This window comes from Phlebotomus papatasi, chromosome 1 (assembly GCF_024763615.1).
Source record: "Phlebotomus papatasi isolate M1 chromosome 1, Ppap_2.1, whole genome shotgun sequence".
NCBI classification, from domain to species: Eukaryota; Metazoa; Arthropoda; class Insecta; order Diptera; family Psychodidae; genus Phlebotomus; species Phlebotomus papatasi.
The window spans coordinates 5205160-5224221 of NC_077222.1; the positions used below are offsets into that span (position 1 = coordinate 5205160).

General features: G+C 36.7%; 4 protein-coding genes across 4 annotated transcripts; 2 read left to right on the forward strand and 2 right to left on the reverse strand.

The window, feature by feature from the left end:
• Positions 1 to 20: 20 nt before the first annotated feature.
• Positions 21 to 4593, reverse strand: LOC129798536 (peroxisomal membrane protein 11C). The gene is made up of 4 exons (XM_055841736.1): positions 4353 to 4593; positions 3358 to 3722; positions 599 to 670; positions 21 to 525 (listed from the first exon to the last, which is right to left on the reverse strand). The coding sequence occupies exons 1-4, from the start codon at positions 4416 to 4418 to the stop codon at positions 315 to 317; spliced, it is 714 nt and encodes a 237-aa protein (XP_055697711.1). The 5' UTR covers positions 4419 to 4593; the 3' UTR covers positions 21 to 314.
• Positions 4594 to 6550: 1957 nt separating this feature from the next.
• Positions 6551 to 7809, forward strand: LOC129798539 (ubiquitin fusion degradation protein 1 homolog). The gene is made up of 3 exons (XM_055841739.1): positions 6551 to 6724; positions 6794 to 6920; positions 6990 to 7809. The coding sequence occupies exons 1-3, from the start codon at positions 6722 to 6724 to the stop codon at positions 7766 to 7768; spliced, it is 909 nt and encodes a 302-aa protein (XP_055697714.1). The 5' UTR covers positions 6551 to 6721; the 3' UTR covers positions 7769 to 7809.
• On the reverse strand, positions 7775 to 12115 carry LOC129798538 (uncharacterized oxidoreductase YjmC). Its single transcript, XM_055841738.1, has 3 exons — positions 12022 to 12115; positions 11787 to 11948; positions 7775 to 8743 (listed from the first exon to the last, which is right to left on the reverse strand). The coding sequence occupies exons 1-3, from the start codon at positions 12113 to 12115 to the stop codon at positions 7821 to 7823; spliced, it is 1179 nt and encodes a 392-aa protein (XP_055697713.1). The 3' UTR covers positions 7775 to 7820.
• Positions 12116 to 12193: 78 nt separating this feature from the next.
• Positions 12194 to 18923, forward strand: LOC129798537 (ribonuclease 3). The gene is made up of 3 exons (XM_055841737.1): positions 12194 to 14267; positions 14331 to 14798; positions 17128 to 18923. The coding sequence occupies exons 1-3, from the start codon at positions 12318 to 12320 to the stop codon at positions 18535 to 18537; spliced, it is 3828 nt and encodes a 1275-aa protein (XP_055697712.1). The 5' UTR covers positions 12194 to 12317; the 3' UTR covers positions 18538 to 18923.
• Positions 18924 to 19062: the final 139 nt, after the last annotated feature.

Consider the following 19062-nt stretch of genomic DNA (forward strand, 5'->3'; position numbering starts at 1 on the left):
TAAACGGACGATTCCACTTGTTAACAGTAGTAATAATACTTTTATTTTCTAACAACATTTTCTAAAAAAAAACAAAACATTTTTAATTGGTTCAATGATTTGTCTGTACATTAAAAGTCTTTTTGCAATGGATTTTCAGGCATAATTTTAGTTTTCCATAGTTCTCTCTCTTCTTGTTTATAATTAAGGGTTAATTCGTGCGTCCTGGACCTCCCCTTGTTGATGTTACTTCTTGGAATATTCTCACTCTCTTGCTGCTTGCTCATGTGTGTGCCAAATAATTCTTCAAGTGTGAACCACAATTTGCGTAAAATCTACGCTGGTCCCCGTTTCTTGGCAAAATACTGATAGAGTCCGATGAATGATGATATTGTTCCTATTACACCGATATGGAGGGTTGATAATTTACCACCCCAAAGGTATCCCTTGGGCAGGGTACTAACGGCTTGGGTAAAGTCCAAACTCAGTCGGACGACAGAGAGTAACTCTTGTTGTTGCTTCCACAGCAATTTTCGCCTCTCTTCCCTGGAAAAGTTGTTTAGGAATTTGCATTGATTAACTCCTTAGTCTTAGGAGAATGGGAATTTTGATAGATTACCTGTTGCTATCGTTGGCAGCCTTATAAAGGGTTTTACTATATTGCTCCATTAGAGTGATGTTTCTCAGAATCCTGAAAATAAACAAAAAAAATTCCGATTAATAAAAAGGACTTAGGGTAAGTGTGCCAAATTCCGGCCAGCTTGCAATTTCGGCCATTTTATTTTGTTCCTCGAATTTCCATGAATTTTTAGTTTATCCATACTCCAGAGATTATACAATGCAAAAGAATAACAAAAAATGTAGCTACGACAAACGAGATGACGTAAAAAAGACATTGGAAGAATTCCCGAAAGGCAAGGAACTATGTATGTGAATGAAGGTGGCCGAAATAAGGCACCAAAGCTATGTCTACATTTTTATTTATTTTAAAATGTATTAAGAATGATTTTAAAGTAAATAAAGACTATAAACTTTCTACGAGGTTCTAAGCAACACTGCTTAAGTAGAAAGAATGAAAAAAATCAATTTCTATTAAAGATATTACATTTCAAACTTGAGACTTTGGCGCTTGCATGCAACTATGCCGAAATTTGGCACACTTACCCTATCTCGAATTTTCAAGCCAGTAGTAACAGAACATTAATAAACAAGGGTTAGGGTTCCGTTCACAATCTGCTACAACCTATTAGACCGAAAATTCCTCCAAAAAAACAATTTCAATTCAACTCATATTCAAAATTTAATGTATTTAGTGTTAAAATCTTCCAATAAGAACAAATACTTAGATAAAATTCATTATTCATCAAATATTGGAATAAAAATCCATAATTTTAATCTATTTATTTTTAGTGTCCAATTTTATCGTCAAAGTGTCCAAAATAAGAAACTGGACAAAATTATGAGCCTTTCCCTTACCTCTCTTTCCGTTTTTCTTACTCTTAGTATTAATCTTATATGTGATACCGCGGTCAGTGTTTACAACTACCCCATGTATTGTCTGCCCCAGTTTCCCCTAATAATCGAAAGATTCTCAAAATGCCACTAAAATAACGATAGTGCGATCGATCGAAAATCCGTAGATCTTATTTATATATTTCAAAAAAATAATTTTTTTTCATACAAAAAAAATTGTTTTTCAAAAGTTAATCATTTTTGATGCGTCAAAAATTTATTTTATTGTATAGCCTTTCGTGAGTTTTATTAAAATTTTGCAATTAACGACGTACATTCCTTCCGATAATAACTCTGGACGATTTCCCATCTTTTAACTCTTTGCAATTTGCAATTTTTAACCTAAATTAAAAATTATCAAAAAACAGATTATTTTTTGATATTTTTCATCACTTTTATATATAATTATTGACAACTTTAGAAATGTACAAACCCACCATTTGCCTCTCAGATGACATAAACTCAGAATGTAACCGGTTTACATTAAGTTGGTTGCATGTTTTGACCATTTTGAATTACTTTTTTAAATGGGCCAACAAACTTTTGACGCATAAAAAATGATCAACTTTCCAAAAGTTTTTTATATATGAAATAAAATGAATTGATTTTTTGAAATATTTAAATAAGATCTGCGGATTACAGTGAACTCATTTTTAGGAAGAAAAATGATAAAAAGTATTTTTTCTATCATTTTTTTTCACTTGGTTTCTCAAACATAAATTAGGCAACAAACTATTGACACCTACTGTAGGGTGAAAGGGACGTCTATTGACACTTTAAGAACTCGTGTCAGCACCTATTGACACCCTACTCTGTACCATTTAGGATATGAAATTTGAATATCTCTGTTTATAGTAAAAGGTATATTACAGAAAAAAACGTTATATTACTTATATTTTACTAGATACATTAAATAAATTTCAATATTTTGACAAAAGTGTCAATACGGGTTCCCTGTCGAACAGACGTTCCTCCGACCCTACATCAATATAGCCCAATAACTCAAAATTGCTTCACCTTTCCCTAGATCATGTTTTTATTTTCAAAAGTCGACTTATAGGGAGAATTTCTCATGACCTTAAGTCGGTATCTCAAACCGTTTGGCCTCTATGTGTTTCAAGAGGCTTATTGATAAAGCAGTGTAGGGTAAGTGTGCCAAATTTCGGCATAGTTGCGTGCAAGCGTCAAAGTCTCAAGTTTTAAATGTAATATTTTAAATACAATTTGATTTTTTTTTAATTCTTTCTTCTGAAAGAGTGTTGCTTGGAACCTTGAAGAATTTACCGTCTTTATTTACTCTAAAATAATTCTTAATACATTTTAAAATGAATAAAAATATAGACATAGCTTTGGTGCCCTATTTCGGCCACCTTCATTCTCATAGTTCCTTGCCCTTCGGGAATTCTTTCAATATCTTTTTCACGTCATCTCGTTTGTCGAAGCTACATTTTTTGTTATTCTTTTGCATTGTAATAATCTCTAGAGTACGTAATGCCGGCTTCAGACTGGAGGTTTAGCCCAGTTCCCGAAGGTCTCAAAAATCTAAATAACAAGCAATTTTATTGATTTTTCAAAATCTAATGGATCATTTGCTCTTAAAATCCAATTCTAAACAACAATTTCCTAAAACATCGTGCCTGATAAGGAATTAGAGGAGTTAAGCCAGATGGCTAAGCCTTAGGTCTGAAGCCCGTATAAAATCTAAAAGTTCATGGAAATTCGAGGAACAAAAAAGGTGGCCGAAATTGCAAGCTGGCCGGGATTTGGCGCACTTACCCTAATCTTATTTCCCTCAAAATTTTATCAAAGTATGATTTCGAGGATGATAAGGGGTTGGTAGTGATAGGAAATATGATGAAGAATCACCTGAGAAGATTGAGGAAAATTGAGAGGACCCAACAAACTGAGCTGGCGGTGTCCCATTTTCCTGGTTCTTTCACACTGATAACCCTGTGTTCAGCCAACCAACAGACCTTCTCCACAGGATAGTAAATATTATCCACAATATTGGCAAGAACTCCCATAACAGCCATAGCTCTATCTGGTTCTTTATGACCCAATCCGTATCTCATGGTATGCTGGAGCATTGGCCAGTCATCCAGGAGTCTCAGAGTGGCTCTTGTGGCACTCATTTTTGAGCTAAAGATACCCAATTTCTTTGATAAATCGGGATTTGTAGTTTGGTACAAACCACATGCTAATTTTGTAGTGTAGCATAATGTTCTGATAACCTGAATTTGAAGAAAAGAGAGTTGTTGACATTTTTACTGAATTCAAAAAAAAATCCGGGTTTGGAAAACGAGTTTTTGAATCAGGAAAAGATTTTTCAAGGAAATTTGATTGGAATGTAAAATATTGGGAGGGTTTTTGATTGATTTCGGAAGGGGTTCTGTTTAGGGTGATAATTAGGGATTTTACTAGAAAGAAAGATAATTGATTGTAAAGAATTTCTGAAGGTTAATTATGGGAGAAGAAATGTGATTTATTGTAAGCTTCTTCAAGCTTTTATCAGTTTATTTTTCTTTCTTGGGGCGATAAAAAGGCGGGCAAATCAGTGATTAGCAAAAAAAATCTGTGGTGTTTTTTTAGATAGATATGTTTACCGAATTTTAGAGTCACATGAAGGATTATTGTCATAAAAGGAATATAAGAGGAATTTACTTTAGAAGTCCTCTGAATTGATGAGTTATTCCGGTTATTTGGCCAGAAAGGTACATGAAATATTTAGGTGTGTTTGCTGGAGAGAGTAACATCTCATGAATTCTTTACGAAAGGTGAGAGAAAGAGGAATTTCGATAGGGCACTATTAAAGATTAAAGAGAAGATATTATTCAATTAGACTTGGGACTTGGGACTTTTACCTTGTCTCTCCCACCATAGGTGTCTATCATATCACAGAACTCGTCCAGTGAACTTTTCTTCATCATGAATAGCACGCTTTTCACTTCCACAAGTTAGAACAATTTTCACGTAGCTTGAAATCACAACTGAGCCTGGTCATGGTCAGAAGTTGTCCATTCACTCTCTATATATCTTTTTCCTCCTTTCTAATCTCTCTTATCGGTGAGTTTCTTTACCTGACATTCTATACTCTGCCCTATAGCCAACTGCTGCAGCGATTCCACTGGGTTTCCAGCAGCTTTTTCTGCCATGTCCGCTGATTTTACCGCTAAAAATCCGCGTGGAATTTCCTGGATTTTACCGCTAAAAATCCGCGTGGAATTTCCTGGATTTTACCGCTAAAAATCCGCGTAGGCTTCCGAGATGGAATTTGGCGCTAATTTTCTTCCTAGCGTTCCATGGACGTTTGCGGAACTCTGTATAGGACCGTCTAATAAGAAATGTCCGCGAGTTTCCATGGACTTTTCTCCGACGAATATTTCCGCGGCTTTTCCTATGGATTATTAGCGTATAATCGGCAGTCAGCCCTTTAAAAATTCGGAAAAATCCTCTTTATTTCCACGAAATTATCCGTGGAAATTTCCATGCAACGGCCTTAGAGGCTTCCGTGGTTTAATATTACGGAATTCCACGACTTTTCCAGTGGATTTTTTAAATATATTTTTCTTCAAAATAATTCCAAAAATGTTGTGGAACTTACATAGAGAATTTCGACAAAAAAAAACATCCACAAATAAATGGACGATCACTGCCAATTGGCAGCTTAGAACTTGAGTAGGGGAAACTGGGGTACCACCAAACACTTTCTGGGGCACCAAAAAACTTCATTTTCTCACCCATTGAAGTTATTTTGGGCATTCACCACAACTATTAATTATAAAGAATTTATTCAAAATGTAAATAATTCTCAAAAAACACTGCAAAATTTAGAATGAGTGACCAAAATAGTAAAAAACTAAAGCACTGCACACCGAACATATTTTTCAATGGATTTTTCGTCATTTTGACAACATTCGACTTCTGACTGGAAAGCAGCGCCACTAAAATCGTGACAAACACTATACCTAAAGTTCAAATTTTGCGCGCTCTTCTGATTATTTGTAATAAAATCGAGAAATCATTCGTCAATTCTTGATTAAAATCATTTAAGAATCATTAAGAATCATTTAATGCAAAATTGGGTTCTTGAAACTATATTTCTCCTGAGTCTTGAATGAAAATCTCATGAATAGATATAAATTTCTGAAATCGAACAAAGAGGGAGATGAAGAGTAAGAAAAATAAGAGGAAAAATTTTGCCATTCAAGCTACGCTCGCGATATCTACAATTGTGAGAAATTTGCCTGTTTGTTGGTGCCCCAAACTCTGTTTTGTGATGGATTTTATATTCTTTTAAAAAATGTGAGCATTAATTTCTTTAGTAGATACATAAATATTATCCCAAAACATGTAGGAAAGTACTGGTGTAGTGAAATTTGATGTTAGCTTATTTCAGTTTTATTTTCCAGGTAGATATATAAATGACTAAAATTATCAAAATCTCACAATTTTGCGAGAAAAGGTTCTTATTTCTAAACTACTTGAACTATGTGGATCATTCTTTCTCTGGACAAGGATCCCTATAGTATCTATAATTTCATGTAAGTCTCATTCTCTGAAATCTTATACCTATATAAAAAATCGCAGTGTTTGGTGGTACCCCTGTTTGGTGGTGCCCCAGTTTCCCCTATTCATCTATCAGACGAACACTCAATTGTTCTACTTTTGATTTGAAAATATTGCTACCATATCGTTCATTTGAGTATGTCTAGCTCGCAAGAATTATAGCGTTAGGGCGAAAAATAATTGCAGAATTTTCGCGCTTACTTCCATGGAGTCTTGGTCGGAAAAATATCAGAAAATATACTCGGAATATTCAAAGGAAATTTTGAATCAATTTCCAGGGAATGCTCTCAGATATCTTGCAAGAAAATTCCTCGGACTTTTTTTTCCAGGAAATCCACGCGAAAAAAAGCTGATAACTCCGCAGAATTCCAAGCGGAATATTAGCGTTATTTCCACGGAAACTCTCGCGGAAAAATAAAAGACAAATTCCAGGGAATTTTCTGTTACTGTGAAACTTTGCGGCCGATCGGCTACAGGGTATGTTTCCTTCTATGTTTTGGCGTCCATCAGCTGATTTTGACATTTTTTGAGTAAAAACAAAGAAAAGAGGAAAATACCCAGCTGCAAGTCACTGTAAAAATAGCATTTTTATATTGAAAAATTTTGTAGAAATCTCTCTCTGTGGCATCTTCTGTGAAGTGGAATTTAAGATAAATTTGGAATAATGGTAAGAATATGCTTATTTTTGGGGTAAAAAGTAACAGAATATGGCATTAATTGGCCTATTTTTGTTCAGTTTCAATTTGGAGGCTTAAACATGATGTTTCCGGACCTCAATCGTCCCTTCAACAATCACTACAATTGCTATTCTGTATCTATGTTGCCGGGAAATGAGAGGCATGATGTTGAAAAGGGTGGAAAAAGTGAGTAATCTAGGGGGATATTTAGGTGAAAGACAAAATCCAGAGACATAACCTAATATAAATTTCCAGTAATAATGCCTTCGTCGGCTCTGGATCAACTCACAAGGCTCAATGTTGAGTATCCAATGCTCTTTAAGTTGACCAATGTCAAGAAGAATCGTGTGACACATGCAGGTGTCCTGGAATTTGTAGCAGATGAGGGCAAAACTTACTTACCCTACTGGATGATGCGGAATCTTCTGCTGGAAGAAGGAGAAATGATACAGATTGAGAGTGTATCACTTCCAGTGGCTACTTTTTCAAAGTTTCAGCCTCAGAGTCCAGATTTTCTGGATATTACCAATCCCAAGGCTGTTCTTGAGAATGCCCTGAGGAATTTTGCATGTTTGACAACGGGCGATCTCATTGCTATCAAATACAATTCCCGGATATATGAATTGTGTGTCTTGGAAACGAGACCAGGTAATGCAGTGACAATTATTGAGTGCGACATGAATGTGGAATTTGCAGCTCCGGTAGGGTACTCTGAGCCAGAGATGGAAAATAATGAAGATGAACCCATGAAGGATGATGCAGTGGAACATTTGGCTGATCTCCAGGGATTTGTGGCATTTTCCGGCGAAGGGAATCGTTTGGATGGGAAACAAAAGAAGTCCGATGGTTCTGATCCAATACTGCCCAAGAAGATGTACACAAGAGGGATTCCAGACTATGATCATCCCTACGGACTACTCAAGTTTGATCGTAGCGTGCGACCAGATAAGGGCAATGGCGAAGCCAAAGATGATCAAGATGACTTCCAGATGTTCCAGGGTCAGGGATTCTCACTAAGGAAGAGCCGAAAGTAGAAGAAGTCGCGAGAGAAAAGAAAAATGTTTATTTATAAAAATATTGCAGTAATTATTTGATGAATTGAAGGGGAGTGATTTTGAGTCGCTCTGCGAGACTCATACAAGTTTTCACTTGATTCACATGGTAATTTATTCCTCCGGATTTTTCAACCTTAGCCATATGCGTCTTCTCGGGATCTCCGGCAACGAGAACAGGTTTGTCAGGGTCAGAAGATGGTAGTCCGCGCAATAGATCATTCAGATCGGTTAAACGATCAGAGAATCCAGGAGCAAAACAATTGGGATCAACAGCTATGAAGCATTGTCCCAAATTGGCAATTTCCTCAGCTCCAGCATGAGTCCATTTCCGGATGTTTGAGGCATAGTTAGAGCCACTCATTATTCCACACATCACTTCCACAAGAACTCCCAATCCGTATCCTTTGTAACCCGATGTTAGCTCTTCTCCGCCCAGAGGCATCAAGCACCCGGTATCAAAGGCCAAACTAGCGTCCGTTGTAGGCTTTCCTGATGGATCCTGAGCCCAACCTTTTGGGATTGGTTCATTCTTTCTGCGTTGCATTTCGATTTTTCCCACAGCTACAGCTGTTGTCGCCATGTCTAGCACAAAGCTGTCTCCATGGTTTCCGGGAGCAGCTAGGGACAGGGGATTGGTTCCAAGGGCTGCTTCTTTGCTCCGTGTAGGGCTCATGAGGGGAGATGTATTGGTCATTGATATTCCAATGAGTCCCTGCTGCATGGCACGAAGAGTATACCAACTGGCGATTCCGTAGTGATTTGATCCTTTGGCACAAGTCCAACCGACACCAACGGTTTTTGCTTTCTTGATTGCCAGATCCATGCAAAAGTTCCCCACTACCACTCCCAGTCCGTGTTGTCCGTCAATCCAGGCTGTGGCTGGGGTTTCATTTAAGATCTTTGGCTCTGCATTGCCATCCGTTGTCTTCATGTCCAAATCATTGATGTACATTTCTAGACAAAAAAAAATAGATAACTTATTTTCGATACTATCGACTGTCGATTCTGAGAAATTTAAACGATAGCTGCACTTCCTGTAACTCACAATGAATGTTCCAACAATCCGTAAAAAGTTCTTATTCACTTAATCTAACAGATATAGATTTATCGATACTATCGATTCGATAGTGTCGAAAACTTATCATTCCACCCCAGGATAAAATGAGGTAATTTGGAACCATTTACAATTTGGGACATTTGAGATTTTCTCATTGCTTCAAATGAACAAAAAGAAAACAAAGATCGCGAAATAGAAGAAAAAGACAATTAAGAAAAAACGGAAGAGCGTTTCTTCCTTATGAATATCTAAAGCAGTGAGAAAATCTCAAATGTCCCAAATTGTAAATTGTTCCAAATTATCTCATTTTACCCTATCGACTGTCGATTCTGAAAAATTTAAACGATAGCTACATCTCCTGTATCTATTATAGATATTAACTTAAAAGACTTAATCTTACAAATACAGATTTATCGATTCTATCGATTCGATAGTGTCGAAAAATTATCATTCCACCTCAGGATTCTTGTCTATGATAAATTTTTTTAAGTGTCTCGGCTATGTGTGAGTCCTTTGTTGGATTTCATTTTTTTAAATTATTTAGTAAACGCGAGCAGAACATTAAGTTATAATCATGTCAAATATACCAACGTAAAGGGCAAAAATTACTGCAATGAAGTAAGCTGACATCCACCCGAAAAATGGATTGTGTCTTGGCTAGACCAAAATGCAGGGGTCCATGAAGCCTCATAAAACTCATCAACTTAAACAAATTTGCTCGTTGTTCTTGTATTATTTCGACGAACATTACGAAATATGCGTTTTTAGATAGCTTAGATAGATAGCTTTAGATAGATACAGTAGAAGCCCGCTATAGACAATCGCTATAGTCCACAATTTATCGACCGTTGATTTCAAAACACTGATTTTAAGTTAGGTTATGTTTTTTAGTACGCGACATGCAATGTTTTCATAATTATTTTCATATTTTTGGCAAACTTTATTGAGTAGTTGTGATAGTTGTGATTCATAATGAACAGAGCGAGGACAAGTATCACAATCGCAAAGAACGTGGAAGCCATCGAGCAATTTCAATACTAAAAGTCTTTGATAATTTTAAAAAATTACATGAAACCAAATATGGACTATAGCGAAGCTCTACTGTAAGTCAATTCTCTTTAGAAAAAGCTTGCCATTTGGTTTCAGTGCCTCTATGCAAAAACGTACAAAAAATGAATGTTGAGAGGCCCTTGTCAAAAAGACTACCACTCGAAAAATGATGGGTGTCTTGGCTAATATAATAGACATGTCACCCGAAAAATGATCGATGGTTTGGCTATTTGTCGCTGATCACACCGACTGGTCCGAAAAAAATTATTTCAATTGCAAAAATATTCTTATAGCTCTGGCACACCTTTTAGATCAAGAAAGTTTCATCAAGTCAAAATTCACATCCCTTTCTTTCTTAACAGCCTTGTATACGTCTGGTCTACTCTTTCGCACTCTTCTTCTTCTTTTAAACATCACACCAAATTAAATTTAGTTCTGTTCAATTTCGAGACCGAAAGAATGAGATAGACTTATGCAAATCATTTGACAGAGAAAGGGACACGAATTTTGATTTCATGAAATTATACCGATCTAAAATGTGTACCGAAGTCTTAATGCATAACTTTACACAAAATTGCATTATAAATTATTCTTTTTATTAAATTCTTCATCAATTTAAAATCACTTTGTCGCTGATCACAGCAACGCCCGAAAAATTTCGGTCCCTAATCATGCGACTGGCCCGAAAAAATTATTACAAATGAAACAATTAATTTAATGAATTGTTTTAATTGTTTTACGGAGTAGGGTAAGTGTGCCAAATTTCGGCATAGTTTAATGCAAGCGCCAAAGTCTCAAATTTGAAAAGTAATATTTTTAATACGAATTGAATTTTTTTGTTACTTATTTTTAAGGAGTGTTGCTTCGAACCTTGTAGATATTTTGTCGTCTTTGCTTTCTCTAATATCATTCTTAATACATTTTAAAATGAATAAAAATGTAGACATAGCTTTGGTGGCCTATTTCAGCCACCTTCATTGACGAAGTCTTTTTCACATCATTTCGTTCGTCGGAGCGACATTTTTTGTCACTTTTTTTTTGCATTGTATGATCTCTAGAGTATGCAAAAACTAAAAATCCATAGAAATTTGAGAAACACAAAAAGTGGCTGAAATTGCAAGCTGGCCGGAATTGAAAGCTGGCCGAAATTTGCTACACTTTCTCTATTTTATAAAATAAAGTATCTAAAGTAATAAAAATTCTTTAGAATAAATCACAAAATTTTTCATACAAATGCACAGAAGATTTCATTCGTCGGAGCGACATTTTTTGTCACTTTTTTGTATTGTATGATCTCTAGAGTATGCAAAAAGTTTATAGACATTTGAGAAACATAAAAAGTGTCCGAAATTGGAAGCTGGCCGAAATTTGGTACACTTACCCTATTCTTAGCTATCTGTTACTGATCACAACGACTCTCCCGAAAGGACTATTGTGTTAACCAAGACACCCAGCAATTTTAGAGTGATATGCCTTTAAGACGCAAACGATTTTCACCACTCCAGGAACTCCATGGAAGTGCAAGTATTTGACGGGCTCGTTAATTTTGCCTCTGCTTAAAAAAACGGAATGTGTCTTGGATAAATGGGACATGGTATGTTGTATGAGATAATTGGTTTCGTTTTTCGCTAATTATTATGCAGAAAATTGCCAAAATCCGAATTGAATAGAGAGAATAATCAGTTTTCTATGGTTCATAAATTTGACCTCTGATTTAACGGTAGTAATATAATTTGGGAGATAATTCCAGCTCATAATCTTCTCTTAACTTTTGTGATCGAGGAATTTGTGATCAAGAGATCATACAACTCCACGTATAAATAGGAGATATTATTAAGAATCCCACCCACCACCCCGTCTAATAATATGGCACTATCTTGTTAAACTTGCCCAATCGATTCATTCCATGACTGAAGTGCCCTCGATAGTCTGCCTCGATCAGGAGATCTGCCATTGCTTGAGCATTCTCTTCCCGGACTTTCGCTGCCTGGAAGCAATCCCTAACGAATCTCTTAGCTTCAGTCACTGACACCAGATTTTCGTCCATTTTCCCTGCAAGATGCAAATTTTGCTGAATAATTAAAAGCCCATTTAAAAAAAATTATTCTTATCTTTTTACACTCACCTTGAGACATTACTCTGAGAAAATTCGTACCGGTGTATTTGGCTGTTGATGCCAAAATGATGTGACATTGCCTTATCAGTCTTTGGAGGGGCATTTTGTTCTGGAATAATTAACAGACACAAATTTATTAAAGGGAAAACAGATGAGAGTTTGTGAACTGCGAACGGATTGAGTATCACAACGATTTTTTATTTTATTTGAATATGTGTTCGTGTTATCATGTGGTTTTGACATTTTGTATTATCCGGACGCGGTGTTTTTCTATATCAGTGCGGAAAATTGTCCAGTGAAAAGTTATGAATTTTCCACCGAATTTGAATGAGCCTCCGCCGGGATATCCCCATATTCTGCCCACAACTATGCCACCACCAATCCCTGGGGCAAGTTATTCGGGGGATAGCCTGAATTATCACATGAGGACTCCTCCACCTGGATTTTTTCCAGTTCAGCAGCCAATTCCTGCAGTAGCTCCTCAGAAAAGATACATAACTCCACCACCTGTAGTCAATCCTCCATCCGGAAGTTCTTCCCGTGAGATTAGTTCGAAGAGCTCACGAGGGGGGAGTCCTAGAAGACGGGATTCGGAGAAACGGAGACATGGGGAAAGAAGTTCTTCCTATTCAAGTCACAGATCGTCTAGAGATTACGATAGAAGATCTCGAGATTCGCGGGATTCTCGAGATTCACGAGATGCTCGAGACAGTCGTTCGGTGTCTTCTGAGTCATCTCGACGGCGTTTCGATGAGCCCCATCGAGATCGTCAGAGTCGCAGTCAGAGTCGCCGGAGTGAGCCAAAAAAGAAAGAGACTGAGAGGGAAATCCTCCTGGCCAAATGGCGAAGGAATTACTGTGAAACTTCTGAGGATATCGCGAGGAAACTGGCTGAACTGGCCAATGACAAGGAAAAGGAACACTGGATCCGATCATCACCTGCTGATATCTACTACAAGAGAGTGTCAGAGAATGTGGTGGAGGGTACAGCTAGACTCGATGCCCTGTGCTCGCTATTTGAGGCAGAGCTAGTGGAGAGATCTGGGAAGATTAAGAGAACACAGACTCCATACAATCCTCCACCCAGGAAGCGAAAGACACGCTTCTGTAGGCACAAATCAGAAAAGTGTTCCTCATCGGAATCTTCGGATGATGACCTGGATCTCGAGGAGGATTGTACAATGGAGGAACTTTCGAAGAAAATCAATCATCCTTATCGACTGCACACGGATTTGTGGTACAATGATCCAGGAGAAATGAATGATGGACCATTGTGTAGGTGTTCAGCAAAATCCAGAAGAAGTGGTATCAGGCATGGGATTTATCCTGGGGAAAATGGTTTCCCGAGGTGTCAGCTGAACAGCAATAATGCAGACAAACTCTATCACTATCGTATCACAATTTCTCCACCAACAAACTTCCTCACAAAAACACCAACAATCATCAAATATGATCAGCATGAATTCCTCTTCGAGGGATTTTCCCTGCTGTCTCATGTGCCCATTGGCGAATTGCCAACGTGCAAAGTTATCAGGTTTAACATTGAGTACACAGTGCTGTACCTGGAGGAGAAGATGCCAGAGAATTTTACCATCAGGGAATTAGATTTATTCTATGCATTTCTCTTTGGGGAACTCCTGGAGCTCGTGGACTTCAATCTCAAGCCCAATCTCGTTTCATCGGATGTCTGTCCTTTCTTTCACTTCCTTCCTCGTTTTGTGCGTGATCTCTCGGACAATGGCAAGGAAGTTTTGGCAATTAGTGAAGTGCTGAGGTATCTTCTGGACAATTCCGGACCCTTAGTTGATAGAAAGACTCTTGGGGATATGCTGCACATCAATCAGAATATTTGGCAGGATTATGTAGATGACATTAAGGGAATGGTGGTAACCAATCCGGGTATGAAGCCATGTTCCGTGAGAGTTGATCAACTGGACAGGAATGTGTCAGATTTGCCGGAATGTCGAGATTCTGATGGTGTTATACATCCCGTGATTGTCCATTTCGGCATAAGACCTCCTCAGCTCAGTTATGCTGGGAATCCGGAGTATCAGAAGGCTTGGAGGGAGTATGTAAAGTACAGGCACTTGATAGCCAACATGTCCAAGCCGACTTACGACGACAAGAGACGCCTGGAGGCCAAAGAGGCTAAATTGCAAGAGATGAGAATGCTTGGGAGAATGAAGAGAAATATCACTGTTGCTGTGAGTTCAAAAAACTTCCATAGAACCGGGATTATGTGCGATATGGTCCAGGTAACAACTTCCACTGAAAATACTGAAAGTGCTCCAATTGATCCCAATCCCCTTTTCTTTTAGCATGCAATGCTTATTCCTGTCTTAACATGCCACTTGCGCTTCCATAGATCTCTGGATGTTCTTGAGGAGAATATTGGATACAAATTTCAGAATAGGTATCTCCTCCAATTGGCCCTAACTCATCCGTCGTACAAAGAGAATTTTGGCACAAATCCCGATCATGCCAGGAATAGTTTGACAAATTGTGGAATCCGTCAGCCAGAATATGGTGACAGGAAAATCCATTATATGAACACGAGGAAGAGAGGCATTAACACCCTTATAAATATCATGTCGAGATTTGGTAAAGAATATGAGACAGACAGCAATATCACGCACAATGAGAGGCTGGAATTCCTGGGAGATGCAGTTGTGGAATTTTTAACATCCATTCATCTATTCTTCATGTTTCCGGATCTAGAAGAAGGAGGCTTGGCAACTTACAGGGCTGCTATTGTGCAGAATCAGCATTTGGCTGTGCTAGCTAAGGTAAGTACTGTAAATTATATTGACCGTCAAACCCAAAAAAAAAGATTAGCCAAGACACATACCTTTCTGAAATAAAGTCGTATTGGGATTTGCTAATATTCGCCATTTTGATATTTATAAATGCTCCACAATTATATTATTTCTCATCAAATACCTAAAAAGAAGTCGAGTGAAAATTCAAAATCAAGTTTGTAACAAATTTCAGGGTAAGCTAAGACACACACCCTAATAGCAAATCTTTCCGTGAAAACGATATTTATTTTTCTAACATGTAAATAATCCAAAAACCAATTACTGTAAAAATATTTGAACAACAATTTTTAATAGAGATTAGCGGAACACCTGGGAATAAGCGCCATTGTATAATTATCAAGGTGTGAGTCACGATTTACTATTTTTCAGCTTTACAAATACTTATCCTCTCATCAAGATTGTAAACAATTATGATTATAAGCTTTCTTGTTACAAATTCTAAAATATTAAATGTATAAAAATGATAAACAGTATAAAAGGGCGAAAATTCTAGAAAAAAGTGTACAATTAGCCGAGACATACTCCATATAATAATAAAAAATTAAAAAGACAGATAATCCTAACCGGTTTATCTAGGTGAAATTCTTAATGTGAGCTAACTCGAAATATACGCAAATTCGATTTAGAGCTGAAGTTGGGGGACGCCATTCAGTTATCTTGAATCAAATTCGTGAAATTATACAAATATTTGTATTTAAATCAAAACATCAAGGATTTGGATGAACTGAGAGAAAAGTGATATATGGCTGAAATGTAGACCAGAATGTTCTCTATAATTTTGCCAAAGAACGTGTTATTGGTTGCTCAGGAGCCAAGATAAATAGGGTTATTTGTTTTTGAATTAATTTCTTGACTCTAGCGCTCCTAATGTTCATATAACGAATTTCGATTGTCAAATTGTTATATCTCGGGTCAGGGGTTATCGATCGACTTAAGTATTTTTTTGTTGCTGCGACTTTTTGGTCAGTAAAAAATAAAATTTGGCCGGTAAAAAATAAAATTTGGTCAGTAAAAAATTAAATTTGGTCAATAAATAATCAAATGTGGTAAAAATAAAATATGGTCAGTAAAAAAACTTAAAAAAAGATCGGTAAAAAATTAAATTTGGTCCGTAAAAAATAAAATTTGGTCAGTATAAAATAAAATTTGGTCAATAAAAAATCAAATTCGGTCGAAGAAAAGTCATATTTGGTCAGTAAAAAATCAAATTTGGTCAGTGAAAAATCAAAATTGATCAGTAAAAATTGAAATTTTCTGTGCTTCGGGAAGTTACGATACAGATAACTTCCCGAAGCACAGAAAATTTCAATTTTTACTGATCAATTTTGTTGAGGCAAAGGGAAATTTTCTGTGCTTTGGAAAGTTATCAGTAGCACCTGTTTAATTTTTGTACAAAATTTAGGAAATACGAAATGGTAAAATACGAAGTTTCCGCAATACGAAATGTGCAATACTTTTTATCCGGATATGCAAAGTTTTAATTTTTATTGATTCCCTTTTAGTTTTTTAATGACTAAATTATTATTCATTGATCATATTTAATTCTCCACTGATTAAATTTCACATTTTACTGATTTAAAAAAAAAATACTGACCAAATTTGACTTTTTAGTGACCAAAATTAATTTTTTCCGATTTTTTAAAGTTTTTTACTGACCATATTAAATTTTTTACTGACCGTATTTGATTTTTTTACTGACCAAATTTCACTTTTTACTGACCATATTTTTTTACTGACTATATTTTATTTTTTACTGACCAATTTGAATTTTTTACTGACCAAAATGATTTTGCCTTTTTTTGTTTGATAGGTATAATCAGCGGATACAACATACTAAAATTTCAGCCCGAAGCACAAAAGAATTTTTGAGTTATTTAACTTAGAAAATTGGTAAATCTTTTTAATAATAGCGCCCCTAGCGGTAGTTTTACGAATTTAAGAATTTTTTGGGCCCCTATAGCTCGGGTCAGAGCGGTCGGGGACCTTAAGTTTGGTATTGATCGAGAGCTTTAAGGCCCAGCTATAACATACTAAAATTTGAGCCCGATCGATGCCATAGGAGCGGAGCTATTGAGAAAACAAAAAACGGGGTATTCAAAATTGCGGAATTTATTTTTATATGGTTTGTGTCTTGGCTTAACTTTTATTTTTAATTTGACGGTCAACTTATTTTATTTATTGAAGAAAGTTTAATGGATTTTTTAATACTATTTAATACTAATAAAGTTACTTATTTACTTTAATTTACTTTAATTATAAATTACTTATTAAATATAAACATAAATATCTTTTGTAGAAACTTCATTTGGAAGAATTCATGCTTTATGCTCATGGATCAGATTTGTGTCACGAATTGGAACTTCGACATGCAATGGCAAATTGCTTTGAGGCTCTAATGGGAGCCCTGCTTCTCGATGGTGGAATCGAAGTGGCAGATAAAGTGTTTGCATCAGCATTGTTTCTAGAGTCTGATGATCTCAAACGGATTTGGGAGAATAATCCTCCGCATCCACTGCAAGAGCAGGAACCACTAGGTGATCGCCAGTGGATTGCTTCTTATCAAATGCTCCAGAATTTGACCAAATTCGAAGATGCCATTGGGGTAAAATTCCATCATATTCGTCTACTGGCCAGAGCTTTTACTGATCGCAGTATCGGATTTACTCACTTGACTTTGGGTTCAAATCAGAGACTGGAATTTCTCGGGGACACTGTTCTGCAACTTATTTGTTCGGAGTATCTATACAGACACTTTCCGGAACATCATGAAGGTCATTTGTCTCTACTTAGGAGTTCGCTCGTCAATAATCGCACACAGGCGGTGGTTTGTGATGATCTGGGCATGACTCAATTTGCTGTGTACTCGAATCCCAAGGCTGAGTTAAAGACCAAGGATAGAGCTGATTTGCTCGAAGCTTTTCTAGGAGCTCTCTATGTGGACAAAGGCTTAGAGTACTGCCAGACTTTCTGCCATGTCTGCCTCTTCCCTAGGCTCAATGTCTTTATAATGAATCAAGATTGGAATGATCCAAAGTCGAAGCTACAGCAATGCTGCCTAACCCTGCGATCGATGGATGGAGGGGAACCGGATATCCCGGTTTATAAGGTTATTGAGTCAATTGGACCAACGAATACAAGAGTCTACACGGTTGCTGTGTATTTCCGTGAGAAGAGATTGGCTTGCGCCACAGGACACAGCATCCAGCAGGCTGAGATGAATGCAGCGAAGAAGGCTCTAGAAAATTCCCAGGATCTCTTCCCTCAGCTAGATCATCAGAAGAGAGTAATTGCCAGGAGTGTCAAGAGGCAAAAGAGATCACCAGATGATTCCAAAAGAAGAGATTCCCCATCGGAATCCTCCACTGGCAATAAGCACAATCTCTTTGATGATTCGAATCTACCAAAGCAATACAGAGCTCGGGAAGATATTTCAAGTGAAGAGGATTTCTCGGATTCTGACTCAAGTTCCAGTGAAAGTTCAAGGAGCAGTTCTAGTGAGAAATCCTTCGAAAAGCGTCCGAAGAGTAGAAAGCGGAAGCGCTCAGTGGAAAATCAAACAGATGAGAATCTGCAGGATATCTTGAGTTCGGTATCCGACGAAGAGATTCCGGAAGAAAAAGTGAGCTATGAGGAAGGGGCTGAGGTTTACAAAGTCGCCAATACTGAAGATTTATCCTCAGATTTGGAATCTGGAGAGCTCATTTAAATTGCAAAGATTTTTTCTCAAAATTAAACCCTCAACGTTTTTCTTCAGATTTGTGAATTTTATAGATTTAATCTGAAATTGTATATAAATAATAAAAAAAATCGAAAAGATAGTGAGTACGATTTTCAAAAAAAATATCTTTAACTGAATTGTTTTCAATCAAATTTTTAACTTAAATTAAAAAATCAAGTTTCCGCCATTTATCAGTATTTCCACGCTTTCCAGCATTCTAATAAAATGAAACTCAAAAAAAATTGAAGAAACAATAGAAAAATGGTTTTATTTAATGAAACAGATCTCTCTAAAGCCGGTAATTTGGGCTAGAATTAACTAGATGTAATCCTTAGTGTCTCCTATTGTAATCTAGAATTAAATACTAATTAAAAATCTAGTCATGAACAATACCATTTTTACTGCTCTAACTCAAAGAGAGAGCTGTTATATAATCGACTTTTTTTTAACTTGTCACCGTCCTAGAGCTTAAACGGTAAGAGATATCAAGTTCCGGTCTTCGGTGACCCCCAA